This window comes from Leucoraja erinacea, chromosome 26 (genome assembly GCF_028641065.1).
Source record: "Leucoraja erinacea ecotype New England chromosome 26, Leri_hhj_1, whole genome shotgun sequence".
Taxonomy (NCBI): domain Eukaryota; kingdom Metazoa; phylum Chordata; class Chondrichthyes; order Rajiformes; family Rajidae; genus Leucoraja; species Leucoraja erinaceus.
In genome coordinates this window covers 3,979,215-4,004,814 of record NC_073402.1, presented here as the reverse complement: position 1 = coordinate 4,004,814, position 25,600 = coordinate 3,979,215, and the positions used below count along the sequence as shown (strand labels likewise).

Here is a 25,600-nt window from a genome sequence, read left to right as displayed (position 1 = left end):
GCGATAGCACAGGAGAGAGTTAGCAGCATGGAGACACAAGAGGCAAAATAAACCACTGGAAAAACTCAACAGATCAGGCAGCATCGGTGGAGGCAAAACGATGGTCAACGAGATATAGTGAAAGAACGTGTTTTGTGCGCTATCCAGCCAGATGATACCATGCAGATACAACAGGACGTACAGCAGAGAAGATACGCAGACAGTGGAATATAGTTTTACAGCTACAGAGTATGTGCAAATAAAAGAAGTGCAGAGCCTGCAACAAGGTTGATTGGATGATCAGGAACCTGCCTGCACATGGGAGGTCCATTCAAGAGTCTGATGACAGCAGGCACAAAGGTGTTCTTGAATCTGGTTGTACATGCTTTCTCGTTTTTACCTTCTACCTGTTGGGAGAGGGGAGAAGAGAGAATGACCAGTCCTTGTTGGCTGATTTCCTGAGGCAGCAGAAAGTGTAGATAAAGTGATGGACTGGGCTGCGTCAATGACTCTCTGCAGTTACTTGCCATCTTGGGCAGGGCAGCCTCCATTCCAAGCTGTGATGCATCTCAATGATTTATCTGGTGCCTCTGCAGAAACTGGTTGGAGGAGAGAGATGCTTGGAAGTTATGGCAGAGTTTCCAGAAACCTACGATACGATACAAAACAATACGAAACGATACGATAAAACTTTATTCATCCCCAAAGGGAAATTGGTCTGCAACACGCAAGGTACACAAAAACTGACTCTATGAAGGATGGATTTGCAGTAATATCAGATTTGCAGTAAACTCACCCAGTTAATGATTAGCAGGAGTGAAGTATATGCAAAAATAGAGAAAAAAATAGTAGGGAGACAATATCTGTATGCAGACAATCAAATATATTAGTTTGAGTTTAAGTGGGAGTATATAAACAGCATGTAAAATTTGTTAAAATATTGAATTATATTTTAATGGTGATGCAACATTAATATTGCTGCTGGAAATCAAAAATATGCAGATGCTGCAAATCTGAGACAAAAACAGAAGGTGCTGGAAAGAGTGGATCAGGCAGCATTGTTACAACAGGGAAACGGTTGACAATAAATATGAAGCGACTGTCAGTACTGACCTTAGATAGACCCAAAAATCTGGAGTAACTCAGCGGGTCAGACAGCATCTCTGGAGAGAAGGAATAGGTGTCTGTTAGGGTCAACAACCTCACCTCCTCCACTATAACACTGAACTATACTATATATAACTATAGCACTGTGTGCTCAGCCCTCTCCTCTACTCCCTCTTTACCCATGACTGCATCCCTAAGAATGGCTCCAACGCCATCATTAAATTTGCCGACGACACCACAGTGGTAGGACTGATCAGTGACAACGATGAGTCAGCCTACAGGGAGGAGGTCCAGCACCAGACAACCTGGTGTGCCAACAATAACCTCGTCCTCAACTCCAAGAAGACGAAGGAAATTATTGTTGACTTCAGGAAGAACAGAGGGGGCAGACATACCCCCATCCATATAAACGGGACTGAGGTGGAGCGCGTCTCCATCTACAAATTCCTCGGGGTACACATCTCGGAGGATCTGTCCTGGTCCCTCAACACCTCTAATCTGATCAAAAAGGCGCAGCAACACCTTTACTTCCTGAGGAGGCTCAAGAAAGCTCACCTGTCCCCCCAGATCCTGACCAACTTTTATAGCTGTACCATCGAAAGCATCCTGACCACCTGCTTCACGGTATGGTACAGCAGTTGCACTGCAGCGGACAGTAAGGCACTACAACGGGTGGTGAAAACCGCGCAGCACATTATCGGTGCCCCGCTCCCTGCCATGGATGCTCTCCACCGAAAACGGTGTCTGAGACGGGCCGGGAAGCTCATCAAAGACCCCTCCCACTCCAACCATGGACTGTTTGCCCTCCTCCCATCAGGGAGACGGTGCAGGAGCCTCAGATCTCGTACTAGTAGGATGAGGAACAGCTTCTTCAACAACACTATCACATTGCTGAACTCGGAGTCCCGCCGATAGATTTCTCCAAACTCTCCGTCCACATTGTTTGCTTATTCTGTATTTTTATTTCTATATTGCACTATTACTACGGACTGATGCTAAACTGCATTCCGTTGTACCCATACTTGTATCTGTGCAATGACATTAAAGTTGAATTGAATTGAATTGTGATGTTTCGGGTCAAGACCAGACTGAGAGTCAGGGGGAAGTGAAATTAGATATAGACAGTGATATACCTGGACCTACCTGATCTCCTGGTTGCCAAACACTTGAATTCTCCTTCCTATTCCCACACTAACCTTTCTGCCCTGGGCCTCCTCCATTGTCAGAGTGAGGCCAAGCACAAATTAGAGGAACAGCATCTCATATTTCGCTTGGGCAGCTTACAGCCCAGTGGTATGAACACTGATTTCTCTAACTTCAAGTAACCTCTCTCTATCACTCCCCCACCCAAGGCATACTAGCTTCAGGCATCCTGTTGAGTCTCATTGTCTCTAACGCATTTTCACCTAGCTCACAGCTAACAATGGCCTGTATCCTTTATCATCATTACTTCTTTGCATATCTTTAATTCATTTTTTCCATATCTTTTTATATCACCATCTATATCTTTTGTTTCCCTTTCCCCTGACAGTCAGTTTGTAGAAGGAGCTTGACCTGAAACATCATCCATTCCTTCTCTCCAGAGATACTGCCTGTCCCGCTGAGTTACTCCAGCTTTTTGTGTCTATCTTCAGCGTCTGCAGTTCCATCCTACACAGTACTGACCTTGGCATTTATTGTTTGGTATTGCTGTTGTGTTTGTCTTCAGACTCTCAGGGAAATTTAGTTTCAGTTTAGTTTTGAGATACAAAATGGAACAGACCCGTCAGCCCACTGAAATCACACTGACCATTGATCATCCATTGACACACGTTCTATGTTATCCCACTTTCGCATCCACTCCCCACACACTTGGGACATTTTAGAAAGACCAATTAACCAAGAAACCCACACATCTTTGTGATTTGGGAGGAAACTAGAGCACCTGGAGGAAACCCACATGGGTAGAGGGAGAACATGTAAACTCCACATAGAAAGCACCTGAGGTCAGGATCGAACCTTGGTCTCTCGAACTATTTCTTATAAGATTTAACTTCAATAATTCGCCTTTCTCATTAAAGATGACAGTAATTTTCTTGAAAGGTGACATAGTGGCACCGCTGTCGAGTTGCTGCCTGACAGCGGCAGAGACCCGGGTTTTCGATCCTGACTAAGGATGCTGTCTGTAAGGAGTTTGTACGTTCTTACTGTGACCATGTGGGTTTTCTCCAGGTGCTCTGCTTTCCTCCCACATCCCAAAGATGTGCAGGTTTTGTAGGTTACTTGGCTTCTGTAACTTGACACTGGTGTGTAGGACAGAACTAGTGAACGTTTGATCGCCAATCGGTGCAGACTCGATGGGCTGATGGGCCTATTTCCATGCCGTATCTCTAACCTAAATCAAAATAGACTGTGCAACTCCCATCATATGCTTGGGAAATAATCATATTGGATTTCTAGGTTGCTTATGATAATATCATTGCTGAAGATCTTTGCAACAGATGAACGGTATCAGGCAATGTATTCTATTTTCAGACAGGGCATTTTTGAGCTAATTCGATTATACTTTACATTTATGCATGGCTATCAAACGTATATGTAATACAACTGCAATATGGCCATGATAGTTCTGAATTGCGCACAATTCGCTGGCTGAGAAAGTTACATTAGGATAAGGTTTCCCCATTCAGCAACATAATGAAAACTAGTTGGCAAGCATACTTTGTGTTATTATTTTGCTGCAAAGCATCAGATCTGCTGCAGTTCTGAGATGAAAATATAAAAAAGTGATTATTTTTATTGCGAAGGAATGTGCACATATTTTAGAAAATCATGTTATATCACCATGGAAGGAGGTATCTGTTTTAATGGTTTGTGTGGGATGGTTTCTTCATTGCTTTTCATTTCATTTTAGTGTTTTGGCAATGATTAGCATACAAAAGAGGCAATTTGCATTTTGGTTTATGAAATACTGCACTGCCATGATTTACACTCCAACCTCAATGTACAACATGGCTACGTGTGACTTTTTTATCTTAAGGGAATTGTTGTTACTGCAGTTGCGGACTGAGCTTTTTTTAATCTGGTTGGTGCAATAAGTGGAAAGGTGCTCCAAGATAGTTAAAGGCACAGTGAAACCTGCCTTTGATTCTCCAATTAAATTGGCAAGATAATGCAGCCATGCATTGCAGCTCCACGCCGACCCTTGAGTCATGTCGCTGGAGTTAGCGCCTGTTAACTTATACAGAGCAAGCTGACAAAAATGGAGCCCGTGCCTGGTTGGAGGTTGCACCATCGGGAACAAAAGTGGACCCAGCGTGGGGGGACCATGAGGGGGGGGGGGGGGGGGGGGGGGGGGGGGGTGAGCAAAGGAGGACCCGGCATAGAGATACTTTGTAACTTTGTCGTCGCCCTTTACATGGCAAGTATGCAAGCAAAGAATTTCACTGTGGCTTATCACTTGTGACAGTAAAATATTCAATTCAATTCAATTCAATTCAACAGCTAAATGGCATTGATCAGTGTCTTTTAGTGATGTTAGATACTGGTTAGGACAATGGGGATAATGATATTTCTTCTCTTGAAATGACCGGATAGGAAACTTTAACAGTCATAGTCATAGAGTCATACATTGTGGAAACAGGCCCTTCGGTCTAACTTGCCCACTCCGCCCAACATGTCCCATCTACACTAGTCCCACATGCCTGCATTTGGCCCATATATCCCTCTAAATCTGTCCTATCTATAAACCTATCTATTTACTTTTTAAATGTTGGGATGGTCCCTGCCTTAACTACCTCCTCCGTCAGCTCATTCCATACTCGCACCACCCTTTGTGTTAATGTTCATCTAAGTGAGCAGATTTGAAAAAAAAAAACAAAGAACTGCAAATGCTGATTAATGTACAAGATGACATAAAGTGTTGGAGTAATTCAGCAGGTTTGGCAGCATCTCTGGAAAACATGGATAGGTGAAGTTTTGGGTTGGGACCCTCCTTCAGACTTGATCCTGGTTCAGACTTGCCCTTGACCTCTAACATGGTATTCCTACTCCCTAGGATACAGAGGAATTGATTTTGGATAAAGACAGACACTAAGTGCTGGAGTAGCTCAGTGGGTCAGGCCGCATCTCTGGAGAAAAAGGATGGGTGACTTTTCAAGTTGGGATGGTGGCGCAGCAGTAGAGTTGCTGCCTTACAGTGCCGGAGATGCAAGTTCGATCCGAACTACAGGTGCTGTCTGTACGGAGTTTGTACATTCTCCCTGCGACTGTGTGTCTTCTGCGTGCTTCGGTTTCCTCCCACACTCCAAAGACATGCAGGTTTGTAATTTAATTGGCTTTGGTAAAATTGTAAATGATTCCTAGTGTGCAGGATGGTGCCAGAGTATGGGGTGATTGCTGATGGACGTGGACTTGGTGGGCAGCAAGGCCTGGTTCTGTGCTGCATCTTGAAAGCCTAAACTCTAAACTCTAAACATTTGCCAGCTACTGCAGGGCAATGATAAGAGTCTGGCTCATATTATCTCTTAGAGCAGAGGAAATATTTTAAGAATGATCACCACATTTGCTCTCACAACAGACTCTGAATATTATGGTCGGCTCAGGCTTGCCTGAGACAGACGCCAAATGGAGGAATTCCATCACTTCATCAAAAAGGGTTTGATTTAACCACAACAAGCACACAACAAAAATATTTGCCAGAAAAGAGATTTTTTTTTATTTTTAAAAAAGACTTTTAAAATTAGATCTTCCGATGGCAAACATACTAAAAGTGTGATTTTCAACACTGGAACCTACACGTCTCCTTTAGTAGTAAACAGCAGCTAATACTGTGCACCCAAGTTAACTATGGAGTAAATATTGTACAAAACTTATACAACAGCTTGTCTCTATGCCCACAGAAAGTAACCTGACCGGCACATAGACTGTCACAGAGTAACGTGGTCAGCAAATATGCAAAACAAAAGGATATTTTACAACAAAAAAAACCTCACGCTGTGATTGTCAGAAAGAACTTTCATTAAAACAAAATACTTTCTACAGATCCAATAAATGAAACAAGGATCATAAATTCAAACACAAATTCACAGTCTCCACCTCTTGAATAAATCCGTGATATTTTGCCTGAAGATTTGTTTCCTGCCAACTTGCCTTTTTTTTTATCATCTTGTTCCAAGGTTGCGTTGTCCTTTTACTTAGCTTTAACTTAAAATAGCGCTCGAAGACTTCAGTTGCTCAGGTTTGGGTCACTTTTACAAGAGTCTCACTCGTTCATTCCAAAAGAATTACACATCAACATTTTTATTTCTTTATTCACTACATTCATTTGCAAATGATTTTAATATTGTGTGCTTTGTAACAGTTCTCACCTGCCTTTGTCCACACTTTACACTGCACTTTATTCAAGAGGCTGGTTGGAGATTTCTCGCTGGCTACTGCCATTTCTGTTTTGATTACTGACCATCAGAACATGTTAAGGAGGGGCATCAATCTGCCACCATTGATGTTCTAGACGCATGACCTCCACTGTAACTACGGGGTTTAACCCTCATAGCAACTGTTACACTCAGCGCGGTGAGGAGAGTCACAGATGTACACCACATCTGATCTCTTCAGGGAAGTTCTGTGTTCTTCAGAGATACGGCATGGAAACAGGTCGTTCGGCCCACCAAGTCCATGCCGACCAGTTCTCACTACTTCTATAGCATGTCACATTCTCATCCACTCCCTACACTCTAGGTCATTTTTATACATAGAGCAGCAGGTGGCAACACAAGCAATCATATCCTTTTGGGTTCTTCGTGAATGCGGTGGGATTAAGCTGCTGAGTAAAAATGACACCCACAGTGTCATAGAGTGATAGAGTGATACTGCATGGAAACAGGACCTTCGGCCCAACCCTCCCACACCGGCCAACATGTCCCAGCTGCACTAGTCCCACCTGCCCAGGTTTGGCCCCATATCCCTCCAAACCTGTCATATCATGTACCTGTCTCAACTACCTCCACTGGCAGCTTGTTCCATACACCCTCCACTCTTTGTGTGAAACCCATGTTAAATATCAATACAGCACAGCTCACTGGCTGTAATCTGGCCAGATGTTCATTCAATGCTGAAACCACTGATTCTGCTAAATCTCACTCAACCCTATCCCCAATCACAAGACCCCTTTCATTATAAATGAGCTTGACTGTTCATTACGTGCAAAATTAAATATTAAGATCCTTAGAGAGCATTGCATGGTATTAAAAGGAGTCAAAGGTAAGCCTATGCCATTTCTTGCATTTCATATTTGATTTTGTGTTTTTCTCTCTGCAATATATGTGGCTTTTCTTTAAATCCGTTTTTTTGTATTCTTTGTGTAAAACAGATAAATAGGATTTTCCCATGGCAGATTATAATTAAAGTAGACAATGATGAACAATTTAGGACGTTTGCCGCATAGGTGCTGCATATTAAAGTATCCATGATAAGCTATGATGAGCAGTATGGTGGTACTGATGTGTATTATTAGTGATAGTAGAATTAGACCATTCGGCCCGTCAAGTCTACTCAGCCATTCAATCATGGCTGATCTATCTCTCCCTCCTGACCCTATTCTCCTGCCTTCTCCCCATAACCCCTGACACCCGTATTACGTATGGTGCCAGAAAAAGAATCAAAGGGAGGCTGAGCTCCGTCTGAGTATTACTAGCAGAGTGAGAAAAGTCATATGTGAGTTTTGCTTCAGTAATATTAACTCATTAGAAGTACTGCAGACTCCTGGATGCAGTCAGTCCACAGCATGAGAATATGGATCTCCCCTGAGCGTGAGATTAAACCAGTGGGATGAAAGCTTTGCTGAGCCCTGCCATATAATCCATGACTTGTAACTGGTGAACATTATACTAATACTGGGATAGAGAGAGCGTGGGTTGTTGGTGAGGTGGCCTGGGATGGATACTTTTCCTGCACCAATACCGATCACCATGGCATTTGTGAAGATCATGTACAACGGGCGGCACGGTGGCGCAGCGGTGGAGTTGCTGTCTTACAGCGCCAGAGACCCAAGTTCAATCCTGACTATGGATGCTGTCTGTATGGAGTTTGTACGTTCTCCCCATGACCCGAGTAGGTTTTCCATGGGAGCTGCAGTTTCCTCCCACACTCCAGACATACAGGTTTGTAGCTTCATTGGCTTGGTAAAATTGTAAATTGTCCCCCGTGTTGTTAGGATTCTGGTGGTGTATGGGGGTCTCTGGTCATTGCGGAAAGGTGGGTCGAAGGTCCATTTTCCGCGCTGTACCTCTAAACTAAACTAAACTTTTTATGAATAAGTACATGCAGAAAGATGATTTGTTGTTACGGGTCTGGTACGAAATTAATCTGAAGGGAACAAAGATTTAAACTCAGGCCTTGAAAGGTGATCATAAATGAGATTTGATGTTAGCACAAACATCTTACTGCTACACTGCAGTAAATGGAAAGGGCTTTGTATCAATAATGATTTTTAATCCACATTATATTGCAGACTGCAATTGTAGAATATGTGGCATTCAGTTCGAACATTGAATTTTAGGATATGGCCATGGGTGATTCAGTGCATTTAATGCACTCAAAGATTTTTTTTTAAGTATTGTATGCACCTCAGAATAAATGGAAAGAATAAAATAGGTGAAAAGAAACAGAAAATAATTTATGTTTAAGAAGGAACTGCAGATGCTGGAAAATCGAAGGTGGACAAAAGTGCTGGAGAAACTCAGCGGGTGAGGCAGCATCTATGGAGCGAAGGAAATAGGCAATGTTTCAGGCCAAAACCCTCCTTCAGACTTATGCGAGGGTGGGGGGGAGAAGAAGGAAGGAAGAGGAGGAGCCAGTGGGCTGATATTAGAGAAGTCAATGTTCATACCACTGGGGTGCAAACATCCCCAAGCGAAATATGAGATGCTGCTCCTCCAATTTACGGTGGCCCTCACTGTGGCCATGGAGGATGCCCAGGACAGAAAGGTCGGATTCAGGATGTGAGGGGGAGTTGAAGTGCTGAGCCATCGGGAGGTCAGGTTGGTTATTGCGAACCGAGCGGAGGTTTTCGGCGAAGCGATCGCCAAGCCTACGCTTGGTCTCACCGATGTAGAGCAGCTGACATCTAGAGCAGCCGATGCAATAGATGAGGTTGGAGGAGGTGCAGGTGAACCTCTGTCGCACCTGGAAAGACTGAAAAGTATTTATGATGTCAGAAAAATGATTGGTTACATTTGGTTTGCTCTGACTTGAAACTGCAATTGTTCGTGGCTGACAGATACATCCCACTGCCTTCAAATCAATCCTTTCTCAAAGTGTTGTGGGTGCTTTATGATTATTTTTCAACAATGCTGACTGTAACATTAAAATCCAGCCTGGAAGTTGCACCACTGTTTTATGATTCATTTTGTCAGATTGATCCAAACAAAACATGTACGTTCCAATCTGACTATTGAGTGCCGCTGCCTGATGTCAGATCATCCATGCGGATATGATCCAGGCTGCGGCTGTAATCCAGATACTGTGTTAAGTGAGCTTGCTCTACTCAGGCAAAACAACGCTCAAAGAAAGTGTTTTATTCAATCGTCGCAGAGATCTGCCCGCAAACATCACAAAAGCCGGAGTTATTTTCAGAGTTTCGCAACACATTGATTTTACTCTTGACGGCTTCAAGTGCAATAATCAGGTCATCTTCATCAAAATTTAATTTAGTTGAAAAGCTCAAGGTTTCCACAATTTCAGTCACAGAGTCATGGTCTTATAGCGTGGAAACAGGCCCAACTTGCCCACAATGGCAAACATGTCCCATCCACACTCGTCCCACCTGCCTGAGTTTGGCCCATATCCCTCCAAACATGCCCTATCCACATACTTGTCCAAATGTTTCCTAAACATTGCGATAGCCCCTGCTTCAACTACCTCCTCAGGCAGCTCGTTCCGTACATCCACCACCCTTTGCGTGAAAAATTGACCCATCAGTTTCCTATTAAATCTTTCCACCAAAGATGCAACAAATTTGTTCTTGTGAGAAAGTATTGTCATAGAAGCCTGGTTGGGTTTGGGGCAGGGGAGATATTGTGACATAGTTGAGGGAAGACCTCTTAGCATCCAAGTATTGAAAAATGTCCCAATTGTTAACATATACACCCCTCACCACCTTGATGAGCGCAAAGGTTAAATGAAAAAAATGTACAGGGAGCTAAGTGTGTTCCTTTACTAAGAATGAGTACACTGTCGAGTTAGAGCTTAGACTAACCATGTCAACACCAAATTACACACATGCACACATTCTCTCCTTAGTATAGATAAATAAACCTGCTACATTTACTAACTGAAAAATCAAGTATTCAGCTCTTCATTTCAATGGACGAATACCTATCATAAAACTATTACAATCACTGTAGGCAAGGTACAAGTATAGTCTAATCCAACCACTTTGAACAATGACTGAAGGCAGACACAATAAGAAATTTCTCTCAGTTGCTCAGGGACAAAATCTTATCATTTGACACATCTGTAGTCTTTTGATTGATTTCAGTGAAATTGGTAAAGCTGTAAATTAAATTATAATTCTAAATAGAGTTCAAGTTCAGGGAATATTCAAGGTCTTTATATTTGGGTGACACAGATAGAGCTGTTATCAGGCAACTAGATCTTCCTACCACAACCAGAGCAGTGCTGAACTAATATCTACCTCATTGGTGACCCTCGGACTATCCTTGATCGGACCTTGCTGTCTTTACCTTGCACTAAACGTTATTCCCTTATCACGTATCTATACAATGGGTTGATTGTAATCATGTTTTTTTCTTTCTGCTGACTGGTTAGCATGCAACAAAAGCTTTTCACTGTGCCTTGGTACATGTGACAATAAACTAAACTGACATTGAACTGATAGATTATTTAACTTGCAACTGTAACATAAAACTTCTCACTTTTGGATGATTGTGTTCAGTGAAAAATAAAATTCTAAGTATATATCATCCATACTTTGATCAGTTTTTAATAGAAATGGAGACCTTCGACTGACAGCCCATTCTGACACCAGGCATGAACTCAAGATGTCAGCATCAAACATTCTTGATCTGAGGAAGGTTTGGTTTGAAACTACTGTAACCAAATGCCTTAATACTTGTGTAAAAAAAGCTGACTCTCTCTATCCCAAAGAATCCTCCACCCAGTTTCCATGAGGAGAAATGGTCATTTTGTTATATTCTGGAATTTAAAATGAGGTTTTGCTCTGGGGTACATACGCCAAGCACATTTTACAAAGCACCAACAAAATATAAAGTGCTGGAGGAACTCAATTGGTCAAGCAGCGTCTGTGGAGGACATGAACAGGTGATGTTTCGAGTCGAGACGCTTGTCTGATGAAGGGTCTTGATCGGATACATCGCCAATCCATTCCTTCACAGATGGTACCTGACCCAATAAGTTGCTCTGACATTTTGTGTATTGCTCAAGATTCTGACATCTGCAGTTCCTTGTATCACGAGCGTGATGCAAGACACCAGGTGGCATTGTCCCAGTGTGCACTAAACTCCAGGTTCTAGCAGGGAATTGCCAAGGAGAGATTTCTACCCATGACCAAAATTTGTGTTGTTTGAACAGTTTACTGAAGGGAAAATAAACTGCTCGATTGATACCAATAGACAATAGATGATAGGTGCAGGAGTAGGCCATTTAGCCCTTCGAGGCAGCACTGCCATTCAATGTGATCATGCTGATCATCCCCAATCAGTACCCAGTTCCTGCCTTCTCCCCATATCTACTGATTCCGCTAATTTTAAGAGCCCAATCTAGCTCTCTCTTCAAAGCATCCAGAGAACCTGCCTCCACCGCCCACTGAGGCAGAGAATTCCACAGACTCACCACTCTGTGTGAGACCCTGACTAATCACTTCAGAAAATGTAAAATCTGCTTGTCCACCTGTCTAAAACAAGGCAGAAGAAAGTTGCAGGTATAGATGTTGATTTACCACACAGATCCTGCTTCCAAATATACGAGTTGCAAAATTGCTCTCATAACATTGGTTGTTTTGAACCCTCAAATGCCGCCTTGCTTCCAGTCTTGCATGAGAATCGCAAGCACATCCATAGCATGGCCCATGTAACCAGGCACGTTGATTGGCACAGTAGTGTGTGTGCCTCAATCCCACACACTGGAAGCATGTTGAGTAACAGGCTGTTGCTGCAATTCCCTTACAATGTAGATTCAACCCCAAACACAGTGATCCAGCTGAAGCCATGTGTCCTCTCCTGGAGAACATGGTGTCTAGCGACAAGAACCTCCCCGTTCCATCAACGTGGCCATTGATGAGATGCACATTATGGACACATCTGCTGGCCTTTCTTGCTGGTTAGAGTTAAATTTGGGGTGGCACGGCGGCACAGTGGTAGAGTTTCTGCCTTACAGTGCCAGAGACTGGCTTTGATCCTGATTATGGGTGCTGTCAGTATGGAGTCTATACATTCGCCCCGTGTCCACATGGGTTTTATCCGGGTGCTCCGGTTTCTTCCCACACTCCAAAGAAGTAGAGGGTTTGTCGGTTAATTGGCTTCGGTAAACTAGTACATTGCCCCGAGTGTGTAGGATAGTGCAGGTGTATGAATGATGGCTGGTCGGTGCGGACCCGAGCTGGAGGGCCTGTTTCCATGCTGCATCTCTGTGGTCTCAAGTCATTAGGGAGCATGGGGATATTAAGGTGGAACTTAAATTCAAGCCACTCAAGTATTGGGCCTGAACATTGCAGCATTCGACATGAGAAGAAAGAGGAGCAGGGTCTCAGAGCAGGATGAGGGAGGAGTGGAAGAACGGCAGTGTGCGTGTGCAGGAGGCACTTCCACATTAGTGTGCCATTCATTCACCGGGGCCATTCATCATTATCCCTGTGTTTAATCACCTCAGCTTCGATACAGCAAAGTTTTCAATCATAACATCTCTCTGCTCTCTCTGTGCCCTGCCCTGTTTCAGGACAGCCTCAGTGTTTCCTCAGTGGCTGCAGCATTGCTGCTGGATGTTGTCAACCTGCAGTGGAAGATGTTGCAGACTGACCTTGCATAAAGGGCATCTGAGCTTCTCGTTCAGCCCCTGGTTTTTGCCAGCACTGCCACAGAGCTGAGATATTGATCTTCAGATAAGTGTAGACATGGAAGATATCTATCTGCAATTTAAACCAGTATCTGTAGTTTCCTCCTACACAGTGCACCCATGTTGGGTTTGGATCACTTGTCCCTTGCAATACTGCATGCAGACCAAAGAGGATGTACAGACAACCAGGAGCTTGGAGTTAACAAATGGGCTGTAACATTTTCCTTAGTGTGAACAGAACAAGCTGCGAGCTCATAAGTTCATATAAGTTCTAGGAGTAGAATTAGGCCATTCGGCCCATCAAGTCAACTCCACCATTCAATCATGGCTGATCTATCTTTCCTTTCTACCCATAACCACTAACACCCGTGCTAATCAATGTGAATGAGTTGACATCTCAAACCCACATGAAACATTGCATTAAGGGGCAAGCAAACAATACACTATTCATCCCCTGGCAGCTTTTGCCAGCAGGCTACAAACCCAATCATCATGGGAATATTTGAGAACAGAAATCACATGTAACATTTGGTGTGCTGGCACCTGAACTACCAATAACCTTTAGTTTCAACTTTAGACTTTAGGCATACAATGTGGAAACAGGCCCTTCGGCCCAGCGAGTCCATGCTGACCAGCGATCACCCCGTACACTAGCACTATCCTCGACAGAAGATCCAATTTACAATTTACAGAAGCCAATTGACCTACAAACCTGCATATCGTTGAAGTGTGGGAGGAAACCTGAGCACCTGGAGAAAACCCATTCGGTCACAGGGAAAACATACAAACTCCCTGCAGACAACAACAGTAGTCAGGATTGAACCTGGGTCCCTGACGCTGTAAGGCAGCAACTCTACTGCTGTGCCACCCTGCCCTAACCACAGGCTACCGCCCTCTGTTACTCAGCATGTGCGGACTTCACCTCTAAACTTCTCTCTACAGTACCTTCAGTGCCGACATCTGAGCTTTGACTGGGATTGCTAGTTTGTGTGACTGTTGTCCCTTCATCACTATCTTGGTACTTGGTTGCCATATGATCAGATAGGAGTCTTGGCTATTTGAAAGAAGAAAGGCACAAGCATGGCGACTTTGTAAGGGGAAGAGGACTTGAGGTGTTTGTTTACATTGTGAAGAGATTGTGCGATAATGAGGAGATGGAACGCGAGCATGTACTGTCAGCTTCGGTGATCGCAGCAGCAGCATTGCTCCTCGGGCTTCATGGCAGCTGGTCCACTATAAGCCAGCACTGTCCCTAAAGGCGTGAAGGTTGAACCCATGCAGACCTTGAGGCTGGTTTATAAAAAAGGACACAAAATGCTGGAGTAATTCAGCAGGTCAGGCAGCATGGACCATGCTGGGGAACATGGATAGGTGATGTTTTGGGTCAAGACCCTTCTTCAGACTACCTGAGGCTGGTAATGAACATGCATTGTTTTTGCTTGCAAGCAAAAATCAAACATATTAGTGGGCTGAACACAAAGTTACTCGGCAGGACAAGCAGCACCATAATACCATGAATTGATTGATTGAAAGATACGGCATAGAAACAGGACATTCGGCCCATTGAGTCCACGCCAACCATCAATCAACTCTTCGCAATAGTTCTATGTTATCCCACTTTCACATCTGCTCTCTTCAATTTCAGGGCAATTTATAGAGGGCCAAATAACCTACAAACCTGCATGCCTTTGGGATGTGGGAGGAAACCAGGAGAACCTGAACGAAACCCACACGGTCAGAGGGAGAACGTGCAAACTCCACACAGACTGCACCCGAGGTCAGGATCGAACCCGCGTCTCAGGCACTGTGAGGCAGCAACTCCACCAGCCGCACCATTGTGCTGCCATTGTGGTCATTGGAGATGTTTTAGTGGATCAAGGGTCTGGGAAGCTTGAAGAGACCAAGTGCTTCATGCAATAGCCCATATGAGCACAATTCATATATGATTTGCAGAAAATGGGAACAAGAAAAATGAACTGATTTATTTAGTTTTTTACCATTTACTCAGAAACAATTGATTGATACGAATGGCTGAAAGATCTACTGATGTGTCAATTGCTTCATATTGGAGTTCAATGGATGATTTAGAGAGTGTGTGGATGTGGTATGTAGGTTCATGAGTGGGAACATTTATGATGAATGGAGCGGGAACATGTATGAACTGCACATCAATCAGCCGAACCATTTCAAGATACTTACAAAAGATGTATTACATTGTAACTTCAACAACCTTTAAGCTATAAGTGAATGCTAATGATCAACTACATGTGCACTGTCCTGCCACAGTAAAAACACTTCCAGACATTAGTGGTCCCATCCTTTCGTCATCGAATCTAATAGTTCATGCATGCCCGTTACAGCTCAATTTGGACTTTGTCTCAACTGCAGAGAAGTAACATGGTATTCCTGTGTGGTATATCAACATCTGATAAAACTGAAGAGCTACTGCTTCCCACACCCTATAAAGAGGACTAAACAAGCTTTCCTATTTTAAGTTGCAGTAGCTGCCTTAAGTGCCAGAGACCTGGGTTTGATCCTGAATATGGATGCTGTCTGCATGGAGTTTGTACGTTCTCCCCGTGACCTGCGTGGGTTTCCTCCGGGATCCTCCCACACTCCAAAGATGTGCAGATTTGTCGGTTAATTGGCTTGGTATAATTATAAATCATCCCTACTATGTGTAGGATAGTGTTAATGTGCAGGGATCACTGATCGACGCTGACTCGGTGAGCCGAATGGCCTGTTTCCGCGCTGTATTTCTAAACTAAACTAAACTAAACTAAAGGCAAGATAAGGATCTAATCTAGAATGAACATGCCTAGCACTGTTGTGTTACTTTGGGTTTCAATCATTATGTATTTGAATGATGCAGTAAAGGATGTGGTTCTTATTCTTCTGCCCCTCTCCTTCCCCCTCCACCTCCACCTCTCTACCTCAACTTTCCATTGTCCACTCTGCAATGCTCTGACGTCAACAGATGGTCACTAAACTGTTATGGGACACTGAAATGCCTTGGCCTTATGTAGAGGGCCAAACGTCCAATGTATCACAGGTAACAAGTCCCAGCCAGCATGGGAATCCTGGTTTCATGCTCTCCTGAGGCATCGAGGAATGAACATTCAAGGCAGAGACCAACATATATCTAGACTTTAAGGGAATCTCACCAGTTTGGTGTAGGAGACTGGCACTGAGTTAAACGATCAGCCATGGCTTCATTGAATGATGGAGAAAGAAGAGAGGCTTCCTTCTGCTTCCATTTCTTACATTTAGCTTCTTATAATATAACAAAAATGAACTGCAGATGTCGGTTTATACCAAAGATAGACACAAACTGTTGTAGTAACTCAACGGGTCATGCAGCATCTCTGGAGAAAATGGATTGGTAATGTATTGGGTCGGGACCCTTTCTCAGTCTGATTGTAGAGAGTGGTGATGAAGGGGGGGGAGATGGAAGGAAGAATAGACCAGGACAAACCATGGCCTGCAACAGATAGGCAGGGAGGTTCCTTGATAGGCTGATTCTTGGTTAGGGATGGTGTGATCCTAGGACAGTGTGGAATTGGCTAGCCAACGTTTAGTGAAGGAAAGGGGGCATTGGGGGGAGGGAAAGAGCAAGGGGAGTGGAGAGGGGTAGTGCTTAGGTTCTTATTTTGGAGGCTAGGTTGTGAAGCCTGGTTTCCTATATTGCAGCAGACGTGTTACCATATGTAATGATACAAGTTACCCATTCCCTCCACAGATGTTGACTGACTCACTGAGTTTTCACAACACTTTGTATTTTGTTTACCATCTTAACGTTTTGTGACCGAAGTAATATTGAAATAAAGTTTAATTATTGGCTGCAACATAACATGGTTAATGTATACCATAAGTTGTTGAATTCTCACCAGTTACCAAAGCACATTGGACCAGCTCCAATACACAGTGGGGAATCTCTGCTCGGATTGGGAAACTTTCATGGGACAACAGAAGGAAACAAAACGGGTAATACGGGCTGAAAAGATGAAGTACGAGGGGAAGCTGACCTGGAATGTAAAGAAGGACAGTAAAAGCTTCTTTAGATATGTTAAGGAAAAAATAATAGCAAAGTCAAATGTGGGTCCCTTGAATGCAGACACGGGTGAAATTATTATGGGTAACAAGGAAATGGCAGAAGAGTTGAACAGGTACTTCGGATCTGTTTTCACTAAGGAAGACACAAACAATCTCCCAGAAGTACTGGAGGACAGAGGATATAAGGGGGTAGAGGAACTGAAAGAAATGTTCATTAGGTGAGAAATAATATTGGGTAGGGTAATGGGAGTTGTGCATTTGTGGAATTCCCTTCCACAGAGGGCTATGGAGACCAAATCACTGGATGGATTTAAGAGAGAGTTAGATGGAGCTCTAGGGGCTAGTGGAATCAAGGGATATGGGGAGAAGGCAGGCACGGGTTATTGATTGGGGACGATCAGACAATGAATGGCGGTGCTGGCTCGGAGGGCCGAATGGCCCCCTCCTGCACCTATTTTCTATGTTTCTATGACACAAGGAACTGCAGATGCTGGTTTACACCAAAAAAAAGAGATACTGTGCTGGAGCGACTCAGCAGGTCAGACAGCATCACTGGAGAACATGGATAGGTATGTAGGAGGGAACTGCAGATGCTGGTTTAAATCAGAGATAGACACAGCATCTCTGGAGAGAAGGAATGGGTGAAGTTTTGGGTTTTTCCTGGTTTTCAGACTGAAGAAGGGTCTTGACATGTCTGCCTGTCCAACGGAGTTACTCCAGCATTTTGTGTCTACCTTCGAACATGGATAGTTTCGGGTCGGGACCCTTCCTCAGACTCAATTCCTCAGTCTTCATACTATTAGTTTTACAATATGTGACACACGATAGCAAATGCCAAAGAACTGTCAGCAAGCATTAAAATAAAACTTAAAAAATAGACTCAATTTGTATAAGTGTGTTAGATTTTGAAGGATAAATGTCATTAATAATGAATCAGAACAGGGGTCAAGGTGATTAAAATTTTAATGATAACATCCACTCTCATGGCAACTAACTCAACGTCTCAAATCAAAAGCTTTTTAGGGAGGCGTCTTATTTCAAAATTCTACCTCAGTTTGTCTGCCTCACTCTTACTCCCACTGCTTCAAAGAAGAAGGAAGCGACCAGCTATGTTTGTGCACTCTGTGTGTGTGTGTTTCTGATGGGGATAGATTGAATGGCAGAGTAGATTCTTCAGATTCTTGATGAACAGATTAGCCTAATTCTGCTCCTATAACTTATGAGCATATGAATTTATGGAGTTGTTGTGGTCTGGATGTTAATGTGAGGTGGGTGAGATCTGGGATTATGGCTGGCACGGTGGAACAGCGATAGAGTTGCTTCCTTACAGCACCAGACACCTGGGTTTGTTCCTGATTATGGGTGCTGTCTGTACAGAGTTTGTACATTCTCCCTGTGACCTGTATTGGTTTTCTCCAGGAGCTCCGGTTTCCTCCCACACTCCAAAGACGTACAGGTTTGTAGGTTAATTGTCTCGGTGAAATTGTAAATTGTGCAGGATTGTGTAAGCATACGGGGATCGCTGGTCGGCATGGACTCGGTGGGCCGAAGGGTCTGTTTCCGCATTGTATCTCTAAACTAAACGAAAATATTTAGTTCAAAGAGTGGCATGATTTACAAATGACCACATTTACAATACCAACCATGAGGGGTGTTACAGCATGAGCAAGAATAAATATGAAAGATTTCGTGCCAAAGATAGACACAAAGTGCCGGAGTAACTCAGTGGGTCAGGCAACATCTCGGGATAAAAAGGATGGGTGACATTTCAGGCTGGACCCTTCTTCGGGCTGAATTCTTCCCTTTTTTTAAAATATTGTGGAATATTATTGTATTTAAAACTAGATTTTAAGTCTTACGATTTTATTTTAAGACTTCCTGACAATCCTTCAGTTTGAATAAGAAGTCCCGATCCAAAACTTCACCCATCCATTTCTCCAGAGATGCTGCCTGACCCACTGAGTTGCTCCAGCATTTTGTGTCTACCTTTCGTATCAAAGAGCATCTGCAGTTCTTTTTTTCTACATTGAAAATAAATAATTGGGAATAAAAAGAAAGAGAAAACTGCATCTTTTAAATAGATATTTGCTCAGCTTTAGTTAGAGGGTGGACCTCATTGAAAGTGAAAGGCCTGGATAGAGTGGATGTGGAGAATATTTTCACTAGTGGGAGGGTCCAGGACTAGAGGCTGCAGCCTCATAATAAAGGAGAAGAGGAGGAATTTCTTTAGTCAGAGGGTGGCGGAGTTCGTTGCCACAGACGGCTGTGGAGGCCAAGTGAATGGAAGGCGGAGATTGACAAATTCTTGATTAGTACAGATGTCAGGGGTTATGGGGCGAATGTAGGATAATGGGATTGAGAGGGAAAGATAGATCAGTCATGATTGTATGATGGACTAGACTTGATGGGCCAAATGGCCTAATTCTGCTCCTATAACCTATGAACTTATGAAGCTGTAGTGGGCTGGATGTATACGTGAGGATGTTATGGGCGGCACAGTGATGCAGCAGTAGAGTTGCTGCCTTACTGCGCCAGAGACCTATGTTCAATCCTGCCTCCGGGTGCTGTCTGAACGGCGTTTTTCCTTGTTCTACCTGTGACTGCGTGGGTTTTCTCCGGGTGCTCCGGTTTCCTCCCACACTCCAAAGACGTACTGGTTTGCTGGTTAATTGGCTTTGTATAAATGTAAATTGTCCCTAGTGTGTGTAGGATAGTGTAAGTGTGTGGGGATCGTTGGTCAGCGAGGACTCGGTGGGCTGAAGGGCCTGTTTCCACACTATTTCTAAACTAAACTAAATCTGGGCCTCAGAGAGCCCGTACCAAATTACAGCAGATATCCTTGCAATTGCTCAACGTGGCATCGGGCAGGAGAATCGGTCATTTGTTGCAAGTCTACCACCTCTAGCCTAAGGACATATGCTTTGCATGGATCAATCTCCAACCAACCAACTATTGGGATGCTTACAGATATCGATGCCTGCAAAAGACCAGAAGCAGTCTGTGGCTCAGTGATCAGAAACTTCAGAGTACAGATTTCAGAAACAAACCTGAAGGCTATTTAAAATAAAATCAACAGATGCGCCACGGACTACCTCCAGTAAGCAGATAGTTCTTTGGTAACTTTTACTGAATCAAAGTTTTGTTCACACTGTAAATCCCTCCCGAACCTTTCATTTGATAAAAAGACATCTACGTGTTCTTTCTGTTAATCAAGCACAAATTAAACAATTAGATAAAAAACTGGACACAAAATATGAAAACAACTACATTTTTTTATACGCTGCTTGTCGTGGTGATATCTGTTTAGTCCATTCCGTTTAGATGTTTGTTTCCCCCTCCCTCCCCCCGTTCTCAGTTTCTCTGGAGGCAGTGTTCACCTCCAGCTCTGTCTATTAGTTCTCGCTCGACAGCAAAGACGGAAGCACACACAGCACTGAGGTAACAGATAAGGGAGAAACAGCTGCCAAGGCATGACAGCAACTTCCCATGCTGTGTAAAATGGTCAATTGCACCCTTGAATGAGCAGATTGTGAGCAGCGTATCTGAAATCAATATCCACAGATGCCTCTTGTCGGAGTCAAAACCAACACCAAACTCTTATTGCCATGCTGGAGGTTCCACCAAGGTTTAATTGCATTGTTGCAATCCCTGGTTCCATTTCTTCCGATGGGTCAGCAATGAATTTCCCCACGCGTTTACTCTTTGCATTTTTACGTCCCTGCTTCAAGTTTCAGAAACACTACCTGCAGCCTTGTGATGTTATTTTTTTGTTTTTTTTGTTTATCCATGCATTGCATATCGCATTGTCCATGCTCTGTGGTTTTGGCGCCATTTTCCAAACACACACCGCCAATGTCCGACAGGCCCTGTCTCTGAAACCAAGCTCCTCAGCCGTTCTCCTCATCCGGTGCCAGAGCGCGCCGATACTGCTCCCGGCACACAGGTCTCGCATGCACGCCTCCCTAGGGGAACACTGGAGACAGCCCAGTGTTGCAGCCCAGACTGTCCTTGCCTGGCAGCCGTCGGTCGTTGAATGTGTGCATGTTGATCACTGCTTCGGTCTTTACCATGACTGGTGCCTGAGGTTTGTGTTTCACCCTCCGCTGGCACGTCATAGACAGCTGGAGCTCCTGTACCATGGTGCTGCACAAGGATCTCTGCAAAGATAACGGTCACATCATTGGTGATACCAGTTTTATCGCATCTTGTAATATCTTTCCCACCAGAATAAGGCAGAGCCATTTTGAGCAAATGGATCTCTGTGCACAGATCATTTTTAGACATCTGCATGCTTACCCAATGAGTCCGCGCTGACCTGCAATCATCCCTGAACACTATCACTATCCTACATACTTAACCTACAAACTGCAATCAACCTACAAACCGGTCAGTACATGTTTGGAGTGTGGGAGGAAATCGGAGCACCCGGAGAAAACCCACGCGGTCTCACGGAGAACGTACAAATTAAGTACAGACAGCACCAGTGGCCAGGATTGAACCCGAGTCTCTGGCGCAGTAAGGCAGCAACTCCACCGCTGCGCCACCGTGCTGCCCTGTGTGTACTGATTTAAAAATGTTCCCCTCTTTCTAAATATCAATTGTTTTGCAATAAAGACTAATAAACCATATGCCTTCCCAACCACTTGCTTCACATCTCTGCTAATATTTCACAATTCACCGGAACAAATGCCTGCTGTACTTTGCTCATCTGGAATTCTTCTCCATTTAGACAGTGCACAAAGAAATTACTGAATAAAATCTATGGGACAATGTGAAATGCGCCATTGAAATGGTCACATAGAAGACAGTTGGACAGTTACATGGAAAGATAGGAAATATTTAAAGGGATATGGGTCCAACACAGGTAAATGGGATGAGCTTAGATGGGACAACATGGTTGGCATTGATCAGTTGGGCTGAAGGACTGTGTAAGTGTACAAGTCTATGACTCTCAGCCCCGCATCTTCTGGAGTAACTGAGGGAAATTGATATGGTCGCTAAGTGCTCCTGCAAACTCCACACAGACAGCACTCATTTTACTCTTCTCACATTTCCAGCAACCCCTCTTGGATTCTACCAGCCTACCACACACAGGGGCAGATTACAGAAGCTAACTGTCTTAACAACCCTTACATAGAAACATAGAAACATAGAAAATAGGTGCAGGAGTAGGCCATTCGGCCCTTCGAGCCTGCACCGCCATTCAATATGATCATGGCTGATCATCCAACTCAGTATCCTGTACCTGCCTTCTCTCCATACCCCCGATACCTTTAGCCACACGGGCCACATCTAACTCCCTCTTAAATATAGCCAATGAACTGGCCTCAACTACCTTCTGTGGCAGAGAATTCCAGAGATTCACCACTCTCTATGTGAAAAATGTTTTTCTCATCTCGGTCCTAAAAGATTTCCCCCTTATCCTTAAACTGTGACCCCTTGTTCTGGACTTCCCCGCCATCGGGAACAATCTTCCTTCATTTAGCCTATCCAACCCCTTAAGAATTTGGTAAGTTTCTATAAGAACGCCTTTTCCAATATTTCTCCAAACATCATTCAAGTATCATTATCTATCTGAATGCTGCCGTGCTGGCTACAAAGGTTTGATAACAAATCAGCCAAATTATTGGATTTCGTTTGAAGGATAGATCCGAATTTCCTTTATGTTCTGGCATTTCATCCAGAGTATAGGGTAGACTAAATGTGGAAGAAGGAACTGGCTCAAAGGGCGGAATGGGCTACTCCTGCTGCCACAAAGGGCTGAATGACCTACTCCTGCACCTATTGTATATTGTCTAACTGCAGATGCTGGTTTAAACAGAACATAGACACAAAAAGCTGGAGTAACTCAGCAGGACAGGCAGCATCTCTGGAGAGAAGGAATGGGTGACATTTCAGGTCGAGATCCTTCTTCAGACTTAATGGGCAGACTATTTAGTACAAGTGCTAGTAAATTGTACAATTTTGATACTTGTTACAATATAATGATCAGGAATGGAGATCTCAACCAATTTGGTTTGTTTTCATTTGAAGGCAACTTATTCAACTTATTCAACACATTCAACTTAGACTGAAATAGCAATCTATATTGAGTGAGGGAGGCATTAGTACTAAAATGGTGAAAAAATGTAGCAAACACTCAAAGAACACCTGCAATGTGTTAAGAGTGTCAAGGGTTATGGGGAGAAGGCAGGAGAATGGGGTTAGGAGGGAGAGATAGATCAGCCATGATTGAATTGCAGAGTGGACGTGATGGGCCGAATGGCCTAATTCTGCTCCTATCATTTATGACCTGATGACCCTATGTGGGAAGAGAAGCAGAGCTAATGTTTCAGGTCAAAGACTGCTGTGATGAAGCAGCTCCAAACAGTAATGTTAACTCTGTCTCTTGCTCCACTCTTCCTGCCTAACCTGCCAAGAGTTTCCATGGCTTTCTGTCTTCAGATTTCCAGCTTCCGCACCCTTTTCAAAATGTGGGATTGAACATTAGGAACAATTTGCAGAAGCCAATTGACCTTCAAACCGCCAGGTCTTTTGGATGTGGGAGGAAACCAGGGCACCCAGAGGAAACCCACACAGTCACAGGGAGGAGGTACAAACTCCACACAGACAGCATTCGAGGTCACGATCAAACATGGCTGACTGGTGTTTTGAGGCAGCATCTCTACCAGCCTTGCCACCGTGCCACCCTACATCAACGTAGATTGAATATGGCGCTTGTGTGTAGGATGGAACTGCAGATACTGGTTTAAACCGAAGATAAGACACAAAAACCTGGAGTAACTCAGCGGGGCAGACAGTATCTCTGGGGAAAAGGCATAGGTGACGTCTCGACCCGAACCGTCACCTATTGCTTTTCTCCAGAGATGCTGTCTGACCCATTGACTTACTCCAGCATCTTGTGTCTATCTTTGAATGGGGTACGCTTCTGCTGTTGGTTTATAGCTAATGTCCACCTTCATTCATTATTCAAACAGACTGAAGTCTCGTGGAAGCCTCAATGGAGAACGCTGCCGCACAGAAGCACGGTTATGAATTTTGTGTCTGTCTGGCCAGATCTCAGCTACATCTACACTACTCTTCCTTTCAAACTTAACTACGGCTGAGAATTCCAGATACCAGCCTGCGGAGCTAATAAATCAGTTATGTTGCCAAGGGCAAGCTGAAGATAAGGCACAAAGAAAACATAACTTCAAAACTTTCCTGTTTCCAGGGAAACCCATTTAGTTTAGTTTAGAGATACAGTGTGGAAACAGACTCTTCGGCCCACCGCGTCTATGCCGACCAGCGATCCCCGCATATTAACACTATTCTACACACACTAGGGACATTTTACAATTATACCACACAAATTAACCTCCAAACCTGTACGCCTTTGGAGTGTGGGAGGAAACCGGAGCGCCCGGGGAAAACCCACGCGGGTCACAAGGAGAACGTGCAAACCCGGTACAGACAGCACCCGTAGTCGGGATCGAACCTGGGGCCCTGGCGCTGTGTGGTGGAAACTCTACCGCTGCGCCACCGTGCCGCCCGTAAATCGATTACGGAGAATAAAAATCCATCCACCGCCCATTGCTGTAAATAGGTGAGGCCTATTAATTTTTACTTTTCTTTACCTGTTCACGTTCTGCGGTTTTGCGTAGTTTGTAAATGAACTCCCCTATCGCCACAAACACAGACAGCACCAGGCCTGCTGCCAGCACAATGAAGATGCCTCCGATGTTCTGAATCCCCAGGGCACTAGCCTCCTTGTTCTCTTCCTCAGGGCACCCACTGCCTCGCCACCACTTCTCTTTTATCATGTGCAACTTGCCATCCTCCTGAAGCTGCAGCACTGCGATTGTTATCTTTTCTTTATACGGCGAACCTGCAGTGGGAAGAAAGAGAAAGTACGTGGATAATGACAAGATAAATTAAAAACAATGTTACGTGACACCCTTGTGGTTGATCTTCAATTATGTAAACGTAGCGTGGTTATACCATTCACATTGATACCATCATCACTAGTCAACATGTCACATTACGCTGTTACATATTTGTTTTAGAGATACAGCGTGGAAACAGGCCCTTCGGCCCACCGAGTCCGCACCAACCAGCGATCCCTGCACATTAACACTATCCTACACACACCAGGGATAATTCACATTTTTTTATTCCAAGCCAATTAACCTACAAAGTTGTATGCATTTGGAGTGTGGGAGGAAACTGGAGCAAACCCGTACAGTCACAGGGAGAATGGACAAACTCTGTACAGGCAGAAGGAGTAGTCAGTATCGGGTCTCTGGCACTGTAAGGCAGCAACTCTACCACTGCACCACCATGCCATCCTAATGCTAATATGTTAAATGTTAACACAGAGAAATTATGTGCCTTACAAACAGTCCAGTAGAGT

The 25,600-nt window shown here is 44.0% G+C and overlaps 1 protein-coding gene across 1 annotated transcript in view; it reads right to left on the bottom strand.

Moving 5' to 3' along the window:
- Positions 1 to 5,447: 5,447 nt before the first annotated feature.
- Positions 5,448 to 25,600, bottom strand: part of LOC129709602 (glutamate receptor ionotropic, kainate 3-like) — a 593,488-nt gene continuing 573,335 nt past the window's right edge. The window contains exons 15-16 of the mRNA XM_055656054.1: positions 24,825 to 25,075; positions 5,448 to 21,365 (exon numbers count right to left, since the gene is read on the bottom strand). Coding sequence (XP_055512029.1) covers positions 21,171 to 21,365; positions 24,825 to 25,075 — 446 coding nt within the window. The 3' untranslated portion in view covers positions 5,448 to 21,170. The remainder of the gene's footprint in view (positions 21,366 to 24,824; positions 25,076 to 25,600) is intronic.